The sequence below is a fragment of the Balaenoptera borealis genome (assembly GCF_965194805.1).
Source record: "Balaenoptera borealis genome assembly, chromosome: 10".
NCBI lineage: Eukaryota > Metazoa > Chordata > Mammalia > Artiodactyla > Balaenopteridae > Balaenoptera > Balaenoptera borealis.
In genome coordinates, this window is record NC_138874.1 from 104,823,454 (window position 1) to 104,847,768 (window position 24,315).

The 24,315-nt window shown below is 37.7% G+C and overlaps 1 protein-coding gene across 1 annotated transcript; it reads left to right on the plus strand.

The window, feature by feature from the left end:
• The first annotated feature begins 3,039 nt into the window (after positions 1 to 3,039).
• PNLIP (pancreatic lipase) lies at positions 3,040 to 23,609 on the plus strand. Its single transcript, XM_082407849.1, has 12 exons — positions 3,040 to 5,330; positions 6,573 to 6,727; positions 7,328 to 7,450; positions 9,366 to 9,500; positions 11,567 to 11,678; positions 12,927 to 13,046; positions 13,163 to 13,282; positions 13,798 to 13,916; positions 16,059 to 16,188; positions 17,290 to 17,398; positions 18,535 to 18,699; positions 23,523 to 23,609. Exons 1-12 carry the CDS (start codon positions 5,285 to 5,287, stop codon positions 23,584 to 23,586), a joined length of 1,398 nt encoding a protein of 465 aa, XP_082263975.1. The 5' UTR covers positions 3,040 to 5,284; the 3' UTR covers positions 23,587 to 23,609.
• The last annotated feature ends 706 nt before the right edge of the window (positions 23,610 to 24,315 follow it).

Consider the following 24,315-nt stretch of genomic DNA (forward strand, 5'->3'; position numbering starts at 1 on the left):
AGTAGAAATCCTTCAGCTTATAATTTTTTAAGTGGACTTTGCTACTTGCCTTACAAGGTTGGTTATAAAATGCACATGGTGAGACAGCCTCTGGCTTTGCCTGCCCCTCTGTAAGGTTCTTCAGGTCATTTCTAATTGTCTGATCCCCAAAGCATCTTAGGTATAAAAAAAAATTGGTACAAATTATTAGTTTAATATGTTTCTTTCTTTCCTTTTTCTTTGCTTGCTATCTCTCTTTTGTCCCTCTTTCACCATAGCTCTCAGAATCCAAGCTGTGATCTCTGGGTCTGTTGAATTTTGCATCTCTCTACCTATTTGCTGTCTCTTCCTGCTCAATGACATCTGGAAAATCTTGTTATTCCATTCTTTAAGTACCCTGTAGTTGGATCCCATTAAACTCTCTTGAGAGCTCATGTCTTGAAAGGAGTTCAAAGTGCCTGGAAAATGGGCCAAACGGGTATGCAACAAGGTTAAAAACCTCAGAGAAGGTAACCATATCTGTAAAGCTTTACTTGTGATAAGAAGAGTTAATTTGATCTAGAATTGTGCTATCCGATATGATAGGTGCTAGCCACATGTGGTCCCTTGAAATGTGCCACATGTTGAAATGATAATATTTTGGGTATTTTAGATTAAATAAGTTATTAAAATATATTTCACCTATTTCTTTTTACTTTTTAAAATGTGACTTACAGTATATTCCTATTAGGCTGTGCTGATCTAGAAAGCACAGGGCTGGGGTTTTAAAAACAATAGTGGCCAGTCTGCATTTTAAACCTGACTGTCAGGCAGTGTGTAGAGGATAGACACTGTCCTGAGGGCAAGAAAAGCAATTAGAAGTCTACTGTGATGGCCCAGGAAAGAAATGATTATCATATTTAATATCACAAAAGTTGTATTTCCATTTGAAAAAAAACTGCCATTTGCTGCATTAGTAGTAAGGGAACAAAATACAAATAAAACAAGTTATCTAAAAAATATGTGTGGCTTTGTTTTGGAAAGCAGATAACCAGTCTTATACATATATATATACATACACATTTAACATCTCCTACGGTACCCATTCTTGACCATTTTTAGATCAACTGTAACACAGCCTTGGAGAACATGGCCTTTTGTGGATTTACACAAGTCATCTGGAGCTGGAGGAAAGAATTTGTCCCCAAGACTTAGCTCTCCTGCTTACCAACAGTGTGATCCTGGAAATGTTGCTTAAACTCTCTGAGTCTCACTATCCTCATAAGAAAAATAGCTAAAGCTTCCACAGGTTCTGCAGGACATTAAATGCATACTTTATAAGTATGTAAAACTGAATAATTAATGCTATAAAATTTTAAGTATGCTTGTTCTTCTTTTTCACAAAGTAAACCATCTTCATACATAACAGAGGAGGGTTGACTATAATTTCAGTCCCTGAGCCTGGGTGCACTGAAATCCCTCACGTTTGTTTTGTTTTGTTTTAATAAGCACACTCAGCTAGCTATAAAGTGGTTTTTCTTTTTTTTTTTTAAATTAATTAATTTATTTATTTTTGGCTGCATTGGGTCTTCACTGCTGCGTGCGGGCTTTCTCTAGTTGCAGCGAGCGGGGGCTACTCTTCGTTGTGGTGCGCAGGCTTCTCATTGCAGTGGCTTCTCTTGTTGCAGAGCATGGGCTCTAGGCGCATGGGCTTCAGTAGTTGCGGCACGCGGGCTCAGTAGTTGTGGCTCGCAGGCTCAGTAGTTGAGGAGCACGGGCTCAGTTGCTCCGCGGCATGTGGGATCTTCCCAGACCAGGGCTCAAACCCGTGTCCCCTGCATTGGCAAGTGGATTCTTAACCACTGCGCCACCAGGGAAGTCCCAGAAACACCTCACATTTGGCAGGACGGTTGCTCTGGAAGGTGTGAGGCCACGATAACCCTCAGATTCTTGCAGTCTCCTTCTGCTCAGGGAAGTCTGGCGTTCTCAGGTAGGCATATTCTCCCTCCCATTGAAGGCCCTGGCTGTGGGCTGAGCAGGATAAGGGAGGACACGACAGGCTCTCTGAGGTTAAGTAAATGAGACCCCGTTTGGCTAACATGCCAGTTATCTGGCCACACAGGTGTCCCAGGGTCTTTCTTTCTCTCACCTGGAGTTTGGTATCACAAGGTTGCCAGAATCAGAGCCTAGACGTATGTCAATATTTAACTCCTCTGCAAACATGGCTACTGGATTAGAAATGTCTAAGTTTATCTTTTTGTTTTTAAATGTCCAAGGTTTCAGAGTCAAAACTGAATCAATGTTATGTAGTGCTCTGCTGAATCCAGGAGACATAGAATTATTTTTCAATGAAAGCCCACTTTCAACGCCATGCAATAGCTGGAGAAGGACTGCCATGGCTCTGTCAGCCTTCACAGGGCCCACCCTCTAGCCCGCAATCCTGAGATGTGAGGAGTAACAAAAGCTAGTGGAGAGCAGAGTTTTGGTGGTAGCTCCAATCCACCTGCCTGTGGTGCTTGAGAGTTTCCTAGGTACCCAGCACACTGAACTGCTCTAACTACAAGTAAGTTGCATCTGGGGGCCCAGGCAACACTGGGTGAATTCTCCCTAAACCTTGAAGTATCATATGGCCTCAGGTTGCTTGTGAAACAATGGTCACTATCAGGGTCTGAACTGAAAAATACCCAGTAAAATTAAAATTCTACAAAAATAGAGTGAAGGATTGGGCAATTACTTTTTATAATTTGGGAAGTGGCAGGAAAGGGGATTTTCTAAGCCAAAAATTGGAAAATAACCTGGCAAAGTATTAATGTTTTGCATAATGTTTGCATCCAAATCTCATGGTAAAATTTGCAACCCAGGATTCAATGTTTGGTACCTGAACTGTTCTTGGAAGTAGGAGAAGTCATTGTACAATAAAATAATCTTTATTGGTTAAGGTAATGCTAGTTGATGTAACCCTGAAATATCAGTGGCTTTACATAATAGGAATTTATTTCTTGCTTATGTAAAGTTCAAAATGGGTGTTTGTGATTGATGGGTGGCTTTCATCTAAGCAGGGAACCCAGGCTCCTTCCAGCTTAAACACATGGCCTTCAAAGTCACTGTTCTTGTCTGCATCAAGCCACAGAAAGGAAGGCACACGGCAGATCATGTGCAGGTTTTTTATGAACAGGACTAGAACTGATGTGCATGTGTGCACTCACATCTCATTGGCCAGTTGATCATGTGGCACATCATCCTGCAAGACAGATCGGGTAATAGAGTTTAGTTCTATTCCCTGTAGGAAGAGGTCAGCAATCTCTCCTATACACACTATAAACAGACATAGCATGTTAGTGATCTGAATGAAACAATATAGTTCATAAAACTTTACAACCCAACTAAAGGGTTCAGAGAGATTGAATTTAGGGGAAGTCATTCACCCAGAATTGACATGATAGACTGCTGATTACATACAATTCCTTTCTTAGCTTTTATAACAGTTTGGGAAATTGACTCTTCCCAAAACACTATAAAATTTGAACTTATTTTAGTTTACTAAAAAAAAAAAATCCCCATGAACTACAGTCTCTGTTTCAGAACTTAGTGACTTTTGGTCCTAATTCTACAACCTATATTGAACAAAGGTCTCCTTAACTATGGATTAAATTTTGTACTATCTAAAATGCCAACTTAGAAATTTTGTGTGAATTATTTGGTAATTCACACAGAATGTATTTTATTTTATAGTAAACTCCAGAGTGAACATTGGCTCCTTTTTTTTGGTTTGTTTATTTTGCTTGTTTTCAGTTAAAAATAACAGTTCTTTACTGTGAGATTGTGTAGGCAGTTGTTCCTATAGAAATTATTCAAACTATATTGCTTTTTATATTCATTTCCTCATTCATTTGTTTGTTCATTCATGGGGGATGTGTTCAGGGCCTGCTTCATGCCAACATGGCTAGATGCTGAGGTAAGACAAGGCCTGGAGAATTCCAGCCTTCTCAGAGTTTATGATCCACACCTGATTGTGCTGGGTGTCAAATGAGGCTAGTTCTAAAGGGAGGTGTTTCTAGAGGAGAGAGGGAAACCAACCTAATCAGCTCTGGAGAAGAGTCCCTAAGGATAGGATTAAATGCTGAGACATGAAGGATTCAGTGGGACTTTGCCACTGCTCCCATCCATGGGATTCCTTCCTTGCAACTTCTGTCTTGATTTTAACATTTCCCTTGCCCAACATTCCTGAATTTTCTTCATACACAAATAATTTTCTTGCTTTTTTTCTGTACCTGTAAACTTTGTCAGGGAACTGAATTCTTTGACCATTTTTGACCTACAAACGTGACAATTTCATATGATTCGACCTATAGCTGTGATGCTGTCAGGCCAAATGCTCCAGTCTCTTAAAATTATAGTAGCCTATCCCAGTCTTTTTAAAATTAATTTTAAGCAATCGATCACCAACTGAAAACATCCCAGTTCTTTTCTATCAAATACTTCTCTTCCATATTATATTTCCCAGACCATTTTTTTCCAAGTTGAATTTTGTTTTTCTCTTATGCATAATTTCATTTGGTGATGGGGTCACTGATTTCACCTCTATGTTCTTAGAAGTACCCCCAGTTCCTTTCATCAGTTCATTTACTCTTTCCTCCATGTTATTGTTGATAAATAAATTAGTCCTATGGACTATCAAAATAAACTATCAACAGCTTTCCTAAAAGAAATGAACTCTCTTGAAGAATTGCCTCTATTTCACTGTTTTGGAAGGTAAGGCAAGGTTGTACAAAAACTGCATGAGCTGTTAAGCTTTTAGTATTTGTGGTCAAGACTGATGTTATCAAATCTATGAAAACAATTTAATTTCACCCATGCCCACAGACCTGCACAGAGAAATGTAAACTAAAAAATGGGCAGACTAGAACCTTCACTACAATGAAATTATGGTGATTCTAAGCATTGTATAATCACATTGAAAGAGAACTGTTCTTATCTACCCTTTTCTCATCTTTCCAAAAGTACTATGGAAAATTTTACCTACTCTATCAATCTTGGTTTATTTATGATTAAAATTAAAAGTACATCCTTGGAACCTCCTCTTGTTTCATGCCACTTTTCCATGGAACTGCTCAAAAAGATAAGGTTTGCCTATAAAAGGACCTCTAGGTGCTATCTTGTGGGCAGAACTTGACAGAACTGCCATGGTGAGTCTGGAACATGTTTACTGAGTCTAATTTAGTCGAATTTACCCATTTTCCCTCAGAGGTCTAACTGAACTTGAATTACGCCAATCTTTTAAAAACTTACTTAGCCAGACTTAATTATATTTTAAAATTTTATTTAGATGCTGCTCATCTGGACACTTTCGCTGTTGCTGGGAGCAGTAGTAGGTAAGAAAAAATATTTATGTCATGCTGGAAGAGACTTGCTGCTCAATACTTGGAAGAAGGGCTACAACACCTGAATTCAAGCTACTATGAGGATGAGAAGTAGAGCAAGGGGGAGAGATCCATGAATAGGAGCTCAAGCACTGGGAGTAGGGCTGCCAGATAACAGCTAAGATGCCCAGTTAAAGTTGAATTTCAGGTAAAACAAAGAATATGTGGCATAGTTATATAAATGGTAAAATTGATCATTATAATAAATAAAATTTAAAGTTAAGAAAATTTAAATTTATTGCTATTGTTATAATAAAACATTTATTGTTTATCAAACTCAAACGTAACTTGTATTTTCATTTGCTAAATTTAACAACCCTAGCTCGGAGTTAAGCGTAAGGTTTGAACCCTGGTTCCATCAGCCACAACTGTATTTCCCTGGGTAAAATTCTTAACCTCTCTGTGCTTCACTGTCTTCATCTGTGAACTGGGCATATAATGCCACCCCTTTTGTAGGGTAATTGTGAGACTTAGGTGTGATAAGTCACGTAAATCATCTTGCCCAGCATGTGGCACATATCGAGAATGCAGCGCCTACAACAACTACTACTCCTATTCCTGCTCCCACTATTAATGGAGACTTTATCCCCCTGAAGAACCCTTCCTTTGTGTTGTTCTTTTATGGGTTAACATTCAAGCACAGAGTTGTGTCAAACCATGGGCTTTCTATTTGATTATTTGTGAGCAGCTTCTTCATCACAAGAATCCAGGATACCCCTCAAATATAGGTCAGAGACCTAAATATTCAGCCAGGTAGAGACGTAAAGTTTTGGCATTTGCACGAAACTTAAGATCTCAACCCAAAGCCCAAAGACCAATGCCAGAAGATGTTTACAAGGAGGTAAGCGCCTCACCCCCTACTACCAAGACCTGGGGACACAAGACCACTCCCTTCTTGGGCACCAATGGCCCAGAGGAGACATCTGAGTTGAGAGGCTCAAATGAGTCCTAGCATGGGACTGGACAGAGACAGGAGGGGAGTGAGGCGGTCCTACATAGTGGAAATGAGAAGCAGCAGCCTGTCTTTAGCTGGGATGTTGTCTGTTGAAGCTGTTTTGTGAGTGTGTATATAGGAAGGTGTTTGAGGATGTGGAGGAAGAAAATATGCCACAAAATGTAGTTTAACTCATATATTGTCAGAGAGACCCTCACAAAGAGCATTCTGGTGAAACTAATACTTCTGGGTGATTGCAGGAAAAGAAATCTGCTATCAAAGACTTGGTTGCTTCAGTGATGACTACCCTTGGGCAGGAATTGTAGAAAGACCCATCAAAATATTGCCCTGGGCTCCAAAAGATGTCAACACTCGTTTCCTCCTATACACTAACGAGAACCCAGACAGCTTTCAAGTAAGAACACTCATGGATTTCAGAACTAAGTTTCATCTGTTTTATGTAATAAGGATACTGAATTTTGTCTTCTAAAGAGAACAAATCAGTGGAATTTGCACCTCTGTAGACTTTTAGCACAGTGACCGTATTATTTTTTATAACTTGTTTATAAAAGGTTTGTTTGATAATTTGTTTAAAGTATCCATTAACTTGATATTATTTTTATTCTACCTCTATGGTACCATTTAATACAATATTCTAAATATGGATATTACATATATATAATCTCTAAGTGTTATGTATAACCTTCCAACATATTTTGTATCTATAAAAAACACACACACACATACATAGTCTTCCATTGGGTGGAGACAAGACCCTACCACCAATGTTATAGCAGACATATTACCCCAAGTAGAGCAAATGCAAAAATGTTATGACATCTGGAAAGTATCGACTTGGTGATGATTGGGAATAGCTTGGTTGTAATAAAAGAATCCTTACTCACAAGGATCCCAAGTCCCAGGAGTCTTCTCCCATCTGCCACTTCCCTCCTCGTAACAGTTCTATTTGATATTTTCAGAAACTTGACATTAAACATTTTTCTCCCCCAAACAGGAACTCGTTGCAGATCCATCTACTATCACAAACTCCAATTTCAAAACAAATAGAAAAACTCGCTTTATTATTCATGGATTCATAGACAAGGGAGAAGAAAACTGGCTGCACAGCATTTGCAAGGTGAGACTGTAAATCTCTTAAGGGAAGTTTGTTTCCAGAGTGATAATTAGCAACAGAGAAGGCAAGGCCCCACCCAGGCAGGACAGATGCCTGCCACCATGAGGCTGGAGGATCCTCTGACCTCACTGGGTCTGGGGTTCCCAGAGGAGGTCCAGGAGGTGACACGGGGTGGAGGGGACCTGGGACAGTCAGACCAGCAAGGCTGGCAGGCATTTGGTGGCTCAGGGTAGCGATTGTTTAATAACTAATACAGAGATATTTCTAAATTTTAGCAACAGGTGTTGCCATACTGATGCAACATTTGTTGCATTTTCAATAGCTTTTAGTCTCTTCAATAGGCTTTGATTTCTGTGTGAAGAACTAAGATAACTCATTTTGCCCAAACTAATTATTTTCCCTTGCTACTCTTTTATCTCCTATGGTAGCAATAGCTAGGAAGACTGTGTAGATTTTCATTTCTGGCTTCTGTTGTTTCAGCAGTAGTGATCCTATTTTCTTAAATTTGCCTTTGGCTATGTGCCCTGTGATAATGAAGAATTAAAAGACAGAAAATCAAACAGAATAAATTTTCCAATAACTGCTAGTGCTTAAGGAACATTATCATTGATTCATTTCTTCATCAAGATTTTGTGGCCAGCTGTGGCGCAAAGATGCAATCATTTCTTTAGAGGTCTTATTTCAGGCCTGCCTGTGACTCAAGCCAAAGGCTGATCTGAGTTAACTCCAGAGAGTTTCGACTGATCTTGAAGACAGTTAAAATGAAGGGGCTAATTAACTACACAAGTTTAAAAATAATCAGTAAAACCACAACTTGTCTTCAAAAATAATTTATAGCTGATGATTATTGGGCTGGGTGAAGAGGGAGGGTAGTAAGAGATTTCTATACTACAGTGAAGAAAAAATAAATAAATGATTCTCAGCTCAAAGGTATGTAGATTTTCAGATATGCATATACAATTTATTTCTGAGATCCCAAAAGCAGATGTGTTTTTCTTGCATTTGATTTGTCTTTGGGCATTATAATGGAGGAATGAGTACCTTAAATTAGAAGGTTAAATGCTGTAGATTCAAGTTCCAATTCTATCCTTAGCTAACCAAGACACTAGCAAATCGTTTCCCCTCTTTGGATTTTTCTATCTGTAAAATGAAACAATTGGAGATGGTTTCTAAGATTGCTGCATTCTCAAATTCTTCTTGGAAAAAAGGTGGGGATATGCATAAATAAATACTCAAATAAATAAAATTCCTGACAGATCTAGCATTCACGAAACTATCATTGACCCCCATCCAAAAAGACTTCCAGTAGATATCTGAAAGTTTATATTTTTATGTGAAATAACTTCAGTCATGTACAATAAAACATGTTCATACAAAAATTTTGATTAGTATTTCCATCATGGAAAAGCTTATTCATTTGCCTTCAATGCCTATATTTAAAGGGTCCTAACATAGTCTTTCATTTATTCAATTACTTAGTAGATATTTACTGAGTACCTACTATGTGCCAGGAACTTTTCCAGGCACTGAGGATACAGAAGTGAACAAGACAGGCAATGCCCTGAGGTGCAATCTAGTAAGGGTCTTGTGAAGTTTATGATGCTCTAATGAGACAACCCATTGTACCACATTTTATACACTTTTCCCTGCAACAAATGTCTATGCATCTGTTGCTGTAGAAATCCCAAGAATCCAGTTCCCATTATGGCCAAATCTCTAGTTTGGAGCCAATGTTAAGTTTTAAAAAGGATTCCATAACCATAACAGATTAAAAGTTTTGTTTGTTGGTTTGGGGTTAAAAAGCGAGCATGATATTGTGTAGGTCAAGGAGGCAATTTATCCTAGTCTTCAAGATTGTTAATTAGTAATTAGGAAAGATGTTGAATTATTTACTTATTTATTGTGTCTCTTCCACCAGAACCTGTTTAACGTGGAAAGCGTGAACTGCATCTGCGTGGACTGGAAAGGTGGCTCCCGAACCGGATACACACAAGCCTCACAGAACATCCGGATTGTGGGAGCAGAAGTGGCGTATTTCATTGACGTTCTTGAGGTAACTACCTCTGGGTTATAGAAAAGCCCATGCACATTGCTCTCTGGATTCTCTTCCAGAAAAATTGCTGTATGTATGATAATTGGTAAAATATTTTTCTACTTAGAGTTGGCATTCTCCTTGATTGAAAAGAAAAATGCAAAAAAAAAATCTAGATTTGGGCTTCATCAATATGCCTATTAAGGTGAATAAACTGATTTTTAAGTGCTATTATTCAAGCAACCAGGTAGATTGTTTCTACTGGATTCCATCATTAGTTCTTTTAATTTTACCAGTTATTAAGCCAAGTTGATATGATAATGTCAACCTGAAGATTAAAGTAGGGGTTTTGTTGTTTGTTTGTTTGTTTTTATTTTTTTAAGAGAAGCACAATGATAACAAGCTAACCTGATTTGGTAACTAAAAACTTAGAAAATGTTAAACTTGAAAGTGCTTAAGTAATTGCTTTCATTATTCTTTTCTTCTTTTCTTTTTCTTTTTTTTTTTTTAATTGAAGTATAGTTGACACACAATATTCTATTAGTTTCAGGTGCCAAAATAGATATTGCAATGTCTGGTTGGTGGAGCTGGCAGATCATTTATTGATTAAGTTCACCATCTTACATGAGTGCAGTTTGTGATGCCCCAAAACAATTACAATAGTAATATCAAAGGTCACTGATCACCATAAGAAATATTATAATAATGAAAAAGTTTAAAATATTGTGAGAATTACCAAAATGTAACACAGAGACCCAAAGTGAACAAATACTGTTGGAAAAATGGTGCCGATAGACTTACTCAGTGCAGGGTTGCCACAAACCTTCAGTTTGCAAAAAAAACAATATCTGTGAAGCACAGTAAAGCAAAGCATAATAAAACATGGTATGTCTGTACCACATCTTCTTTATCTACTCATCTATTGATGGACACTTTGGTTTTTTCCATTGCTTGGCTATTGTAAACAATTCTGCAATAAACATAAGGGTGCATATATCTTTTGGAATTCATGTTTTCATTTTCTTCAGAAAAATAACCAGCAATGGAATTGCTGGACCATATGGAAGTTCTATTTCTAATTTTTTGAAGAACCTCCATACTGTTTTCCATAGTAGCTCTACCAATTTACATTCCCACCAACAGTACATGAGGGTTCCCTTTTCTCCACATTCTCGCCAACACTTATTATCTGCTGTCTTTTTGATAATAGCCATCCTGACAAGTGGGAAGTGGTACCTCATTGTGGTTTTGATTTGCGCTTCCCTGGTGATTAGTGATGTCGAGCATCTTTTCATATGTCTGTTGGTCATCTGTATGTCTGACTTGGAAAAATGTCTATTCAGGTTCTCTCCTCATTTTTAAAATCAGATTATGTTTTTTTATATTGACTTACGTGAGTTCTTTGTCTACTTTGAATATTAACCTCTTACCGAATATATAATTTGCAAATATCTTCTCCCGTTTAGAAGGTTGCCTTTTTGTTTTGCTGATGGTTTCCCTCACTGTGCAAAAGCTTTTTGGTTTGAGGTAGTTCCATTTGTTTATTTTTGCTTTTGTTTCCTTTGCGTGAGGAGACAGATCCAAAAAATATTGCTAAGATGGACGTCAAAGAATATACTGCCTATGCTTCTTCCTGGAGTTTTATGGTTTCTGGTCTTACATTTAAGTCTTGAATCCATTTTGAGTTTATTTTTGTATATGGTTTAAGAAAGTGGTCCAGTTTTATTCTTTTGCATGTAGCTGTCAAGTTTTCACAACACCATTTATTGAAGAATCATTATTACTTTCTAATCCAAATACTTGCTTCACCACCTCTGGGTAACAAGTCCTCATATCCATCAAGGGTCCCCTCTATGTAGAACAATGTTCTATGTAGAACAATAAAAGAGAACACTACTTCCACCAGTTTAAACTTTATACCATCACCATTTCTTGTGATAAATGAAAATAAAAAAATCCATGAAAATTGATTGCTTTAAAGGAGAAGCTTCTCTTCTTAAAAGTTGAGTTTTCAGAGTGTTCTCTTTTCTGCCCATCTTGAATTTTGCTAGTTTGAAAACATTCTGAAGAAGTTTTCTTTCCAACAGTCGTCATTTGGATACTCACCTTCCAAGGTCCACGTCATTGGCCACAGTCTGGGTGCCCACGCTGCTGGGGAGTCAGGAAGGAGGACAAATGGGACCATTGGACGAATCACAGGTTGGTCAAAGCTGCAAAGTTGGACTAAATGAAGCCTATACGGGGTCTAAAAGGACAGAAATTTGGCACAGACCTGCTTTTACCTGAGGAGACAAGTTTTCACATTTTCCGAATTAGATCACATGATCAGAGAAATTGGTGTGTTCTGAGACCTTATGAATTTGTTATTAATACCAATCTTTAGTCTACAGAGCCCTGTTTAACATATAAATACTGCATGTGACTAAAATGTGAATTAAGAACATCTGGAAGTCTTATTCATATCTATTTTCTCTTTGTCAGGTATTCACAAAGGATGAGTTTGGTGAATAGAAGAAATGGCATAAATAATAGAAGAAATAGAATTAAACTCAAAGAGCTCAAAAATGTATCATTAATTATATTCTGCTTCATAGCAATTGATAATTAGTCCAGTCCTCATGAACCACAACCCGAGAGTGGTGGGGACAGATAGTCTGGGTGCCCCGGGCTGCCCGGGCTACATGCTGCTAATTAGATAAAAAATATGATTTTACAAATCTCAGACTGGTTGCATTTAGCCAGTGGAGTCATATGTTGGGTACCCAGGTCCTACAACAACCTTGTAACTTTATAAGAAAGACTTTGCTATCCTGGATCTGAGAAGTGACTATTTCAGGAAATGATTACTTTATTCTTGCATTTTCCCTTCTTTATTTTCTTCCCAAATCCCCTGTCTCCGACACCCCGATTCTCTTTTTTAATACTTTGGATAAGTTCGTTACATTTGCATTGGTGGGGGTATCTGGAATATCTCTTTAATTTGCTGGAGAGATATTCTTTCTCATAGTCCGTAAATGCTTATGAGAGCCTGCTCAGTCAGGCACTTGCCAAGCTGTGGTCGCAGTGACTGTGAAAGCCAAGATCCTTGCCCTCACAGGAGTTTATAGTATAGGTGGAACTCTTTTAGCCTGAAAATCTCTTAGGAGTCCAGTGTTCCCCAGAGTCTGGCTCTTTTGTTGTAACTGTGCTATTGATGGGGATTGTCCCAATGACTAAGCATCCATAAGTAGGGCCAAATTCCATGGCTTGAGGAAAATTCACTTTAATGCAAATAGTAAATTAGACACAGATTTCCCTTAGAAATTGGTAAGATAGGGAAGAACCAGCTTATTTCTTTGCACGCATTACTCATGATTACCACCAATGCTGCACTCAGGTCTGTAAAGAGAAAGGTGAACATGCATGTCCACTGATAGACACTGACATGACGCATCCTATCTATTTTAGGGTTGGATCCAGCAGAACCGTGCTTTGAGGGCACACCTGAATTAGTCCGATTGGACCCCAGCGATGCCCAATTTGTGGATGTAATTCACACAGACGCTGCCCCCATAATCCCCAACCTGGGTGAGTTCTTCAATTTGTCCCCCTGGAGTATTTTTTGAGTCTATACATAAGAGTGTCTTAGAGTGTTTTGAGTCTTTACATTAACATCAACTTTCCCATATTTTAAAATTCCTCAGGTCTTGGAATGAGCCAAATTGTGGGCCACCTAGATTTCTTTCCAAATGGAGGAAAGGAAATGCCCGGATGTAAGAAGAATGCTCTCTCTCACATCGTTGACATAGATGGACTCTGGGAAGGTACAACTATTATGTATATGAAGAGATTTTCTTGGGGGGGGCGGGAATCTGTGTTTCCTTTTGATAAACTTGCTAAATATTTTGGTATTGTACAGATCTCACATTTTCTATAACAAAGAACTTTTAGTTGTATCCCCAAGATACAGGTTTTCACTGGGGGAAGTGGACATGAGAAGACTATAGGAAAGAAAGTGTATTTGTAGTCAACTTTTCAAGGATCTAATTCAGGGAATACATTACTCAGTCATACCTATCCCTTACAGACCAATCTTTTCCTCCTAGAGTTATTTTTCCATTTCATTTAGCTATGGCATAATTATTATAATGTTAAACAGATTATATTAAATTCTGATTGCATCTCACATCATGACTACCCTTCATAAATGATTTTGTTCTGTGACTGCCATGAGTTCACACTAATTAGAAAAATCTATTCAACAACTGTGTGCTGACCATGACATTAACTTGGAAAAATGAAATCTGTCACTGATGTGTAATCATGTCTGATTTTAAAGGAACTCGCAACTTTGTGGCCTGTAATCACTTAAGAAGCTACAAGTATTATGCTGATAGCATCCTCAACCCTGATGGCTTTGCTGGATTTCCTTGTGCCTCTTACAAGGTTTTCAGTGCAGTAAGTAGATTCTTTCTTGCACCTAAAGAATTTTGTGACCATCACTTCTCATGACCAGTGTGGTTCACTATACATGACATGCATTCAGTGAATGTTACTATATGACTGCCACATGATTTATACTTTCAATAATACATGTTTATTTTAATAGTGATAAAGCATTGGAGAAATTTAGAGAAATGTGCTTGTAAACTGAAATATCCCAAATCTACCTTGTTCTCTATCACTTCTGTATGTGTCAGCTGAATGTTCACACTTGGTTTGGAAATAATTCTAAGTGCAAAAATTGTCTATGGAAATCTGATCTATGGTTGCAGGATGCTGATGAACATGAAAAACTTGTTTTAAATGTTAACCTTATAAAGGTATATGATTATGGGCATGTGGACATTTCTGTGCAGTCTCATAATTGCCAAGATTTTTTTTGAGTGTTCATCTTTTTTTTGGTATTCTCTAAATATCTAAGTTGGGATCCTTAAATCTGATCTTGAATATGACATATCAATTGCCCGGATTTCTTTTTTACTATTGCTTTTCCTTTCACAATAATTTTTTTTCAAATAAAAATGTATGCCCTATGTTATTTAATATATAAATTTTCAAGTAACATGCTAGGTGAAATTATAATTATCAAGTAGATATACTTTAGCAATGAAGAGAGAGGATCTGATTCCTGGTTCTACCATTAAATAGTTGAATGATTCTGGGCAAAATACTTAACTTCTCTAAGGCACTTTCTTCATTTCAAAATGTAAATAAAATGGTAGATTCCATAGATTTGGTGGGAGGATTTAATAAGATAACATGTTTTAATTACTTAGCCCAGAACCTAAAATATAATAATTAGCATTCAACAAATGTTAGCTATTATGTGTAGGGGAGAGGGGATGGGTGTATATTTTATTCACAATGTAGCTTGCATATGCAACGAGAACGCCTCCCCCTTCTTTGGTCTAACTTTATTTTTATTTTCTTCCCAAATCCCCATTTTCTAGGTAATGGGGAAAACAAACAAACACAGAAGCTTTAGGTTTCATCCAGTTAAAATTTAATCTGATTCAATAATATAAACAGTCCTTTTAAGTGATGCTCAGACACTTTTATAGGACAAAATTCTCAGTTTTGCAGATTTCTCAGCCTTTGGACCACCTCTCTCCAAGCTGGTATTGGGCAAGGTGATCATGGTGGTGGTGGTCAGTGTGTGTGTGGAGGGCAGAGAGGAGGCTTGGGGGTCCACCTTCCTGAAGGGCTCATAGCTGCCATCTGCAGGTGATGTCGGGGCGTGTCCAAGCTACTGGCTTGGGCAATGCTCTCAGAGAGCTTGGGCCATTTCTTCCCGGCTGGCCCAGTTTCCCTGAGCTTTTGCTGAATGCGGATCCTGAGATTCAGCCCAGTCGCCATCTGGTCCACTGATTCAGGAGTTCACCCCTTGCCTCTACTGTGGGGCAGCCTTGCCCTTTCAGAGCAGGAATTTTTATGTCCATCTGCCTCCCGCTCTGTTCACCCCCCTCCCTCTCTTCTCCTCACAGTTTCTTGGCCCACAAAAGAAGGACATTTTCCTATATGATATCCATCTTCTTCAGACGTCATGGCTAAGCCTGACTGACCAACTAGAGCATTTTCCCTTCACATTGGGAGAATTCTGAGATCTGAATCTTCCAGACTTGATATGCTAAGTGGGAGCTAGAGAAAATTGAGAAAAACTTGACTTTTAAGCCTATTGTCCTCCCAGTGAGTCCCATTTTGTGTATCAGAAGCTGATGATCACCTCCTGCTCTTTCTTTTGCAATTTTTCTAAAATAAATTCTAACCACCTAAAAGCAGATGGGTGTCTTGGGGCCACTGGAACAACTTAGAGAGGCAAAAGAGAGAGGATTAAAATATAAATAAATAAATAAATTCTCTTAATTAATTTTTATAATATTTATGTTAGTATCATGTTATTTAATAGTGAAATTGCTGATTTATCATTGTAAATAATGAGACTAATTTTTAACGTTTGTTGAGACACTGTTAAAGTCTTCTTTTACTATCAGAAGAGGATTGGCTTTAGAATATTTGAATATTCAACAACACGTGGAATAAGATGGTACACTATTAAAAAAAGAGCATCCTCATTCATCATTTGTTTATTTTCCCTAGAACAAGTGCTTCCCCTGTCCAAGTGAAGGCTGCGCGCAGATGGGTCATTATGCTGATAGATTTCCTGGGAAAACCCAAGCAGAGGGCCAGGTATTTTATCTAAACACCGGTGATGCCAGCAATTTTGCCCGTAAGTCCCTATTTTATTTGTCTTAAATTCTCAATACTATGTATCTTATCACGTCCCGTGGAAATGTGTGAAATTGCTTTTCTGTACAAAAGTTTTAAACACTCCTCCCCAAAATTGAAAAACACATCCATACCGTGCTCAGTGTGAACATGCTAATTTGGGTGGCAGAACAGAGTTTAGGGCCTGAATTATCAATGATACAAAAATAAATTTCTTCACAGTTGATTCTGGTACCGAATTCAGGAGGCTTCTTCTGCTCCAGCCTCTTCATACTCTGTTAAAAGTTTCACTGCACAAAATTCTGAGGTTTTTTTACAAGCAGAAAAGTAACCCAGGAGAGAGATGGCAGAGGTTGTGGGAATGGAAAGGAGGTGACAGATTCTAGAGATGTTAAGATTGTAGACTCCATGTGTGATGGGAATCAGAAAATGCAGGAATGGTGAGACTTGGGGACAGACCCTGGGTTTCTTTTCTGGGTAATAGAGGAAGAAAACTATTTGGATGGGAGTCAATAGGGTTAGCTGCATTGTAAAAACTAAAGCTAAATTTTATTCCCTTCCCAATTTGGCCCAGGCTAGCTCTAAATGGCAAAAAATTGTAGTTCACTATTGACTAGTACCATAAAATGGTTACCATAAATTAATACAATCCAATGGTGTTGAAAAGTTGAATTATAGAATGTTAAAGATAAATATAGATTATTTAGACAAAAAGATGACAGTACTCTAAAATTTTGTGATCTATAAAAATGAAATAAACTGATGAAAATACCACACTATTATTTTTCCATTATCTTTTAACATAAAGTTCTTATAATGTTCAAGAATAAATTGTTAGGTTAAAAAAATTGAAAACAAAATATATAACTTAGTCCCTTGGCTTGAAATCTTTTGACTTTGGAAAGAGTCTGTGTTCCTCCCCTCCCCCAATGTCTGCCCTCTGAACATTAAGTTAAAGGAATATCCATCACTATTTGATTAGAAGAACTACCAAAACCATACAAAAATTATTCAAAATTCAGCAGTAGTGGAATCCAAGTTAGCCTGTTTCCAGAATAATTTTTCTAAAAGCTGATATTTTGCAAATATTTCCCCCTTGCAGGTTGGCGGTATAAGGTGGCTGTCACACTCTCTGGAAAGAAGGTTAGAGGACACATACTCGTTTCTTTGTTTGGAGATAGAGGAAACTCTAAGCAGTACGAAATTTTCAAGTGAGTAAACTACTACTCTGAGCTCCTTCAGTGTTGGAATACTTCACACATACAATGTATGTCGTGGACATAAGAGTTTATTCATTACTATATGGGAATATAGGGAAGGAAAGTTTTTTTCCTTTACCTTTCTTAGCTCTTCGGCTGGTCTGGTAACCAAATTAACATAGGACAGATTAACAGGGGAAAAAACTAATTTAATTATGTACATATGGGGGTCCCAGAAGAACATGAGACCCACAGGCAGTGAGACAATTGAGGCTTATATGCCATTCTGAGCTAAGGAGAAGGGACCAGGGGTCTGGGACTTCAAAGGGGAGAAAGACAATCCACAGTAAGATGGGAAGAACAAATGTTTGGTGCACAAAGGTTTGCCATGGCAGGCAGAGACAACAGGACACGGAGAGGAATTTGATCTCCAGGCCCAGCTGAGCTCCCCGCCAGCCTATCACACCTAGCCCATATTCCTTGTAGTTATCTCAGGTGATAGTTCCCTTCCTGAACCAGGCCTTCTATCTAAATTCTTTTAGGCAGTTAAGGGAGAGGTAAAGGTTATCCTTGAATCTGCTGGGTCTTGATTTCCTTCAGCTCAAAATAGTCCACCTGGCAAAGTGGCACATTCTGGGGAGACTTGTTCTGAACCCCTTCAGAAGTACAGTACTGCCATGTGTCATTAAAAGGAAGAGACTATTTCACCCTTGTACCTTAATACATTTTAGAACTCTGTTTCTAAATTTTTTCTCTGCTATTTCCTGAGAAAACCACAGATGTTTATTTTGATGCATGGCATCTGATTTATAATCACTAAATAATTATTCTACCCACAAAACAACTGGAAAAGGATGATATAATGATGTCATCATTTATTAAATTGTGAGAGGACTGTGACTATAACATGTTTGAAGTTTTATTAAAATAAGGATGACTTCAAAGTAATATGAGTTATTGATGGCAAATGAACTACTACTGAGTTGGCATACATGTCTACATTTATTTAACCATTAGATTCACAAATGTACTATCAATCATCTTACTAGAGATACATTGTTAACTGGTTTTAGAAACATATATGTGTATATTTATATGTATGTTTATGTATATTCATGTATGTTTTTATTAACTTCTCCATTCCCAAGGGGCATTCTCCAACCAGCCAATACTCATTCCAATGAATTTGACTCAGATGTGGATGTTGGAGATATACAGAAGGTTAAATTTATTTGGTACAATAACGTGATCAACCCAACTCTACCCAGAGTAGGAGCATCCAAGATCAGTGTGGAACGCAACGATGGAAAAGTGTAAGTAATAAAAATCCAAAGAGATTTGAAGCATTGAGTCACGTTTATAATTCTACTCCCACTGAAAGACAACTTTAAGTTAAATCACCTACAGTGGTTCTCCTATATCTCAGTCACCGCTGCTTCCTAATACCTTTTGTTTCTTTAGAAGAAAGTGTACATCTTTAGGAAAACAACTTTGATAGATTTGTAGATGACTGTTGTATGATCGGACACAAGTGTTAGAATGAGAATCTGGCTTCACAATCCTAAGGTGAAAAGAAAGATTTCATTTAGCAGCTGTGCCTTGTGCTATGTGTGTGCTTAATATGTGTATCTTCCCCAAGCTTCCTGGGTTCACCAAATTGCCACTTAAATTACCGAGAAAACACTTATCAAGGAATACAAATAGATTGTCCTGTGCCATTAGTCTTTTTAGTGAAGACAAAGGTCAACCCTTGGTTCTAATCAAAACTAAAGTGTGTGTGAACCAACGGATATTTACCATAGTGAACTACCGGAAGCAGTGAGGTGATGATGATGATGGTAATCATAACAATGCCAATATCAGCCCAAGTGTTTTGAGTATAAAACTAAATTCTGAGGCACAGTGCTATGCTGCTTCTGCCATCATATCATTCAGTCCTCATATAAGTCCAGCGTGGAGACTTTTGCTTCTGGCAAAGATGGAGTAACAAGAGCCCAGATTTACCTTCCCAACTGAAACAAACAAAAATTCAGACAAAATATATCAAAACACAGTTTTCAAGATGCTGAACATTAGGCAACAAAGGAAAGTGATCTCTGAGCGATAAGAAACAAATAAGGTAGAGTCCTAAAATTGTCCCGGCTTACTGCCTTTAAAGAGTCTCCAGGATGTCACACAAAGAGGAAAAATTCAGGCAGAACCCAGTAGACTACCTGAGTTAAAGAAACAGAGCTAAGAATCCAGAAAATCCAAGGCAACTGGATTTCACAGGACAGAGGACCAGAGAGAAGAGAGCTACAGAGAGGAAAGCTCAGAGAGCTGGAAAATTTCCTTAAACATTCAGCAGAGTACTGATCAGCACATATATATGAGGAAACTAGTCAAGGTCTGTGAAATATCCATCTGAAAGAATTATAGAGAATAGTACCCAGTACTCTTGCAGGGTTGGGAACAGTACTTGTTTCCGCTAACCAGACCAGAAAAGCTCATAATTCAGGAAATGTTAGGTAGAGTATTTAAGAAGGTCTTCCCTCAGTAGTGGGAAAAAAATTAGCCTAGAATGAGCAAGACCTGAAAGGATCAAACTGTTTCCAAATAACTGCACCCCAGAACAGAGCTCAAGAAAATGTATAGGAATACAAAATTATCCAGCAGTTAACAGGCTAAAATCCACAATATATGACATTAAATGAAAGTTTTCCATGTATATAAAGAAGCAGGAAAACACAACCTATAATGAGAATAATCAATCAATTGAAACCAAACCAGAACCGACACAACTGTTAGAATAACAGACATAGACATTAAAACAGTTATTAAACCTGTATTCCATTGGTTTAAAAAGGTCAGTAGAGGAATGGCATATATAGAGAAAAGGCCCACGTTGAATTTCTAGAGATGAGAACTACAATATCTGAAATGAAAGAGCAGATTAGACACTGTGAGAGAAAAGATTAGTGGAGTTGAAGAGGTAATAGAAAGTATCCAAAATGAAACACAGAGAGAAAAAAAATTTTCGATGAAGAGAATATCAGTGATCTGTGAAATAATTTCAAGAAGTCTAATATAGTTCTCATTGAAGACTCCAAAAGAGGAAGGAGAGAAATATATATTTGAAGAAATAATGGCTTCAAAAATTTCAAACATAGTGAATGAAAACTGTAAACATATAGATCCAAGTGATACCACAAAAAACATGAAGAAAACTATGCCAACACACATGAAAATCAAACTGCTCAAAACCAGTTATAAAGAGGAAAACTTAAAAGCAGCCAGAGAAAAAACACACATTACCTACAGAGGAATAAAGATAACAATCACAGGCAGATCTCATATCAAAAACAATGCAAGTGAGAAAACAGTGGAACAACATCTTTAAAGGACTGAAAGGAAAAAACCGTTAACCTAGAATTCTATATCCACAAAAGTATCTTTCAAAGAAAAAGATGAAATAAAGACTTTTCAGACATATCAAAGCTGAAAGAATTCATCACCAACCGGCCAACACCATGAGAAATGTTAAAGCAAAGTCTTCAGAGAAAGGAAAGTTATACCGGTTGTAAAAGAATCTACAGAAAGGAATTAAGAGCATAGGAGATAGTAACTACATTGGGAAACATATGAGATTTTTAAATATGGTTATTTAAGTCTTTAAAAATAATTGACAATTTAAAAAGTAATGGCAATATTTTGGGGAGGGGCTGTTATAACGTGTATAAGTAAAATATATGACAACAACGCCATTAGGCATTAGGTAGGAGGGGAGAAATGGAAACATACTCTTATAATGTTCTTATACCATATGTAAATTAAAATATTATCACTTGAAGGTAAAATGTGATGTTTAAAATATATGGTATAAATTCTAAAGCAACCACTAAAATAGTAAAACAAAGAACTATAGCTAATAAGCCAAAAAAAGGAGATTAAATGGAATTTTTTAAGGCATAAAAAGGGGGGAAAAACAGCATAGGGAACAAATTGCAAGATAATAACCATATCAATAAATGTATTAAATTAAAATACAACAATTAGAAGGCAGAGATTGTTTAACTGGATTTTAAAAACTCAATGCACAACTGTGTGCTACCTACATGAAATGTACTTTAAATATAAAGACACAAAGAGATTAAAAGTGAAAGAACAGAAAAGGATATTCTATTAATTATTAGGGAAATGCAAATTAAAACCACAATGAGGTACCAACATAAACTTATTTAAATGGCTAAAATTTAAAAGATTGACAATATCAAGCACTGGTGAGGATGTGAAGAATCTTGAATTCTCATATTCTGTTGATGGGAATGTAAAATGATGCAACCACTTTGGAAAACTCTTTGCTAGTTTCCTAAAAGGCCAAACATACACCTACCTACAATTCAGCCGTTTCTCTTTTATGTATTTACCCAAGAGAAAAGAAAGCATATATTTATACAAAGATTTGTACATAAATATTCATAGTACCTTTTATTGCAATAGTCAAAATCTGGAAATAACCCAAAGTCCACCAACAAGGGAATGGATAAACAAATTGTGGTCTTCTGTACAATGGAATACCACTCAGCAGTGAAAAGGAACGAACTAGTGATACATGCAGCAACATAGATGAATCTCAAAATAATTATACTGAACAAAATTATACTGAATGAAAGAAGCTAAACAAGAGTGCATACACCTTTGCATATAAAGTTTTACACAATTCAAAGTAGTCTATAACGACAGTAGACCAGTGGTTGCCTGGGGGAAGGGAAGATGGAAAGGGATGGGAAGGAGAGATTACAAAGGATAGGAGGAAAATTTTGGAATAATGGATATGTTTACTCTCTTGATTGTGGTGATGGGAAATAAGTACTGTTATTATCCCCATTTTACAGATAATTCAATGAAAGCTCAATGCCAGAATTCATGTGCAGGAAATCTGACTTCAGCAAATCCTTAACTACCACAATAGAAATTCAGATCACCTTTATTTATATATATTGTGTGCCCTTCATTTCTTGTGACCCTTTTCAATATTAGTTTTTTTTTTATGGTATATCTTAATTTATTATATTCTAACGGGAAAAATGAAGAATAACATGAACTTATGAATTGCCATCAAATGAGAGGGAGCTTTTAGTCAAGTCCTTCACCAATTTGCACTGAGTTTCATCTTGTCCAATATTTTTCTTTTTAAAAATATTTATTTATTTATTTATTTTAACATCTTTATTGGAGTATAATTGCTTTACACTGTTGTTTTAGTTTCTGCTTCATAACAAAGTGAATCAGCTATACGTATACATATATCCTCATATCCTCTCCCTCTTGCATCGCCCTCCCACCCTCCCTATCCCACCCCTCTAGATGGTCACAAAGCACTGAGCTGATCTCCCTGTGCCATGCAGCTGCTTCCCACTAGCTACCTATTTCACATTTGGTAGTGTATATATGTCCATGCCACTCTCTCACTTCGTCCCAGCTTACCCTTCCCCCTCCCCACGTCCTCAAGTCCGTTCTCTACGTCTGAATCTTTGTTCCTGTCCTGCCCCTAACCTTTAATTTGCTATTTGCACATTGGCTAGCCATTAGATTACAGAGAAGAAAATGAAGATGAAGAGAAAAGAGCATTTTCTGAACATTTTTTATGTGCCAGACACTTTACATATGCTTCTGTATTTTGTTAAAGAAATTGAGCTCCAAAGCCTCCTAAGTATTGCTCAGTCTTAATGAGTAAATTAGTTATTTCAATTCAATGCTGAATTAAAATAAGAATGCCGAGCCAATGTAACACCAGGACGTCAGGATTTTTACTCTGGCTGATTTCTTGTCATGCTGCTGACCCTACTCTTCCTCAGTTGCATTCACTGACAGTGTGCCATGGTTAGTAGGTGCTTTGGGGATGTGACAAATGGACCCTCTGTGTCCTTTGGAGTGTCCAATGATACCTCTTCTTTCTGCTATTGCACAGCCATGGGATAAAATTAGAAAGGAAAATGCAGTTCTTTATACCCAAGAGGTATTCACTCGGCCAGTGTCTAGTTTTGGGCACAGGGTGTGCCACTCACTCAGACTGAGGGGAAGGAAGTGGCTGTCATCAAACTCAACACACCAACTGTGTGTCAGGAAGAGTTGACTTTTTGTTTTCTCTCCCCAGGTTCAACTTCTGTAGCGAAGAAACTGTGAGGGAAGATGTTCTGCTTACCCTCACCCCATGTTAGGAGCTGCTAACATGTGAATACTGAATCTTACTGCTAATAAAATCTAGTGGTGAAGCACTACATTCCTTTCTTTGCCATCATGTCCATTATTTCCAATGAAATTTTTGGATAATGTGATTAAGTTCCAATATTTGGAACTGGTCTGAAAAACCACAAATGACTGTTGAATTTTGCTACATGTTACTTGGCATTTGAACTTGGGAATACTGTTTACTTGATACTGACATCATGGCCATTAGTATTACTGATGTCATTCTGATCACTTAAGGCAGACTTCCAGGTCCAAAGTGACCCTCCTGGTGGTGGTGGGCACACATGATAAGTACCCACCTTTGCCACTTTTTCCATCGTCTTTAATCAGACATCTCAGGAGGGATGACACATAGGGAGTCTCCAGTTCTAATCTGAACTTTTCTCTTTCAAATCCTTGGCCATGTCTATTTCTGTGTCTGTGTCAGTTGGGTCCTCTGAGAAGCAGATGCTAGGGAAGTGTCTGTGACGGATGAAAGAGGAGATAGCAGGAGTAGGCAGGAGAAGCTTCAGACCTCAATGCAGGTCTAACACCCATGAGAGGGGAAAGGAAGGAAAGACTAGGTGGGAAGAGCCCCAGCCCTCAGCAAATGTCTGAGAAAGTCTTGGCCAGGTCGATGGGGAGTCCCCAAGTGAAGGTGACCCTTGGCAGGAATCCTACTTCAGGCAGGAGTAGATGGGCTCTCATACCCGTGCCGT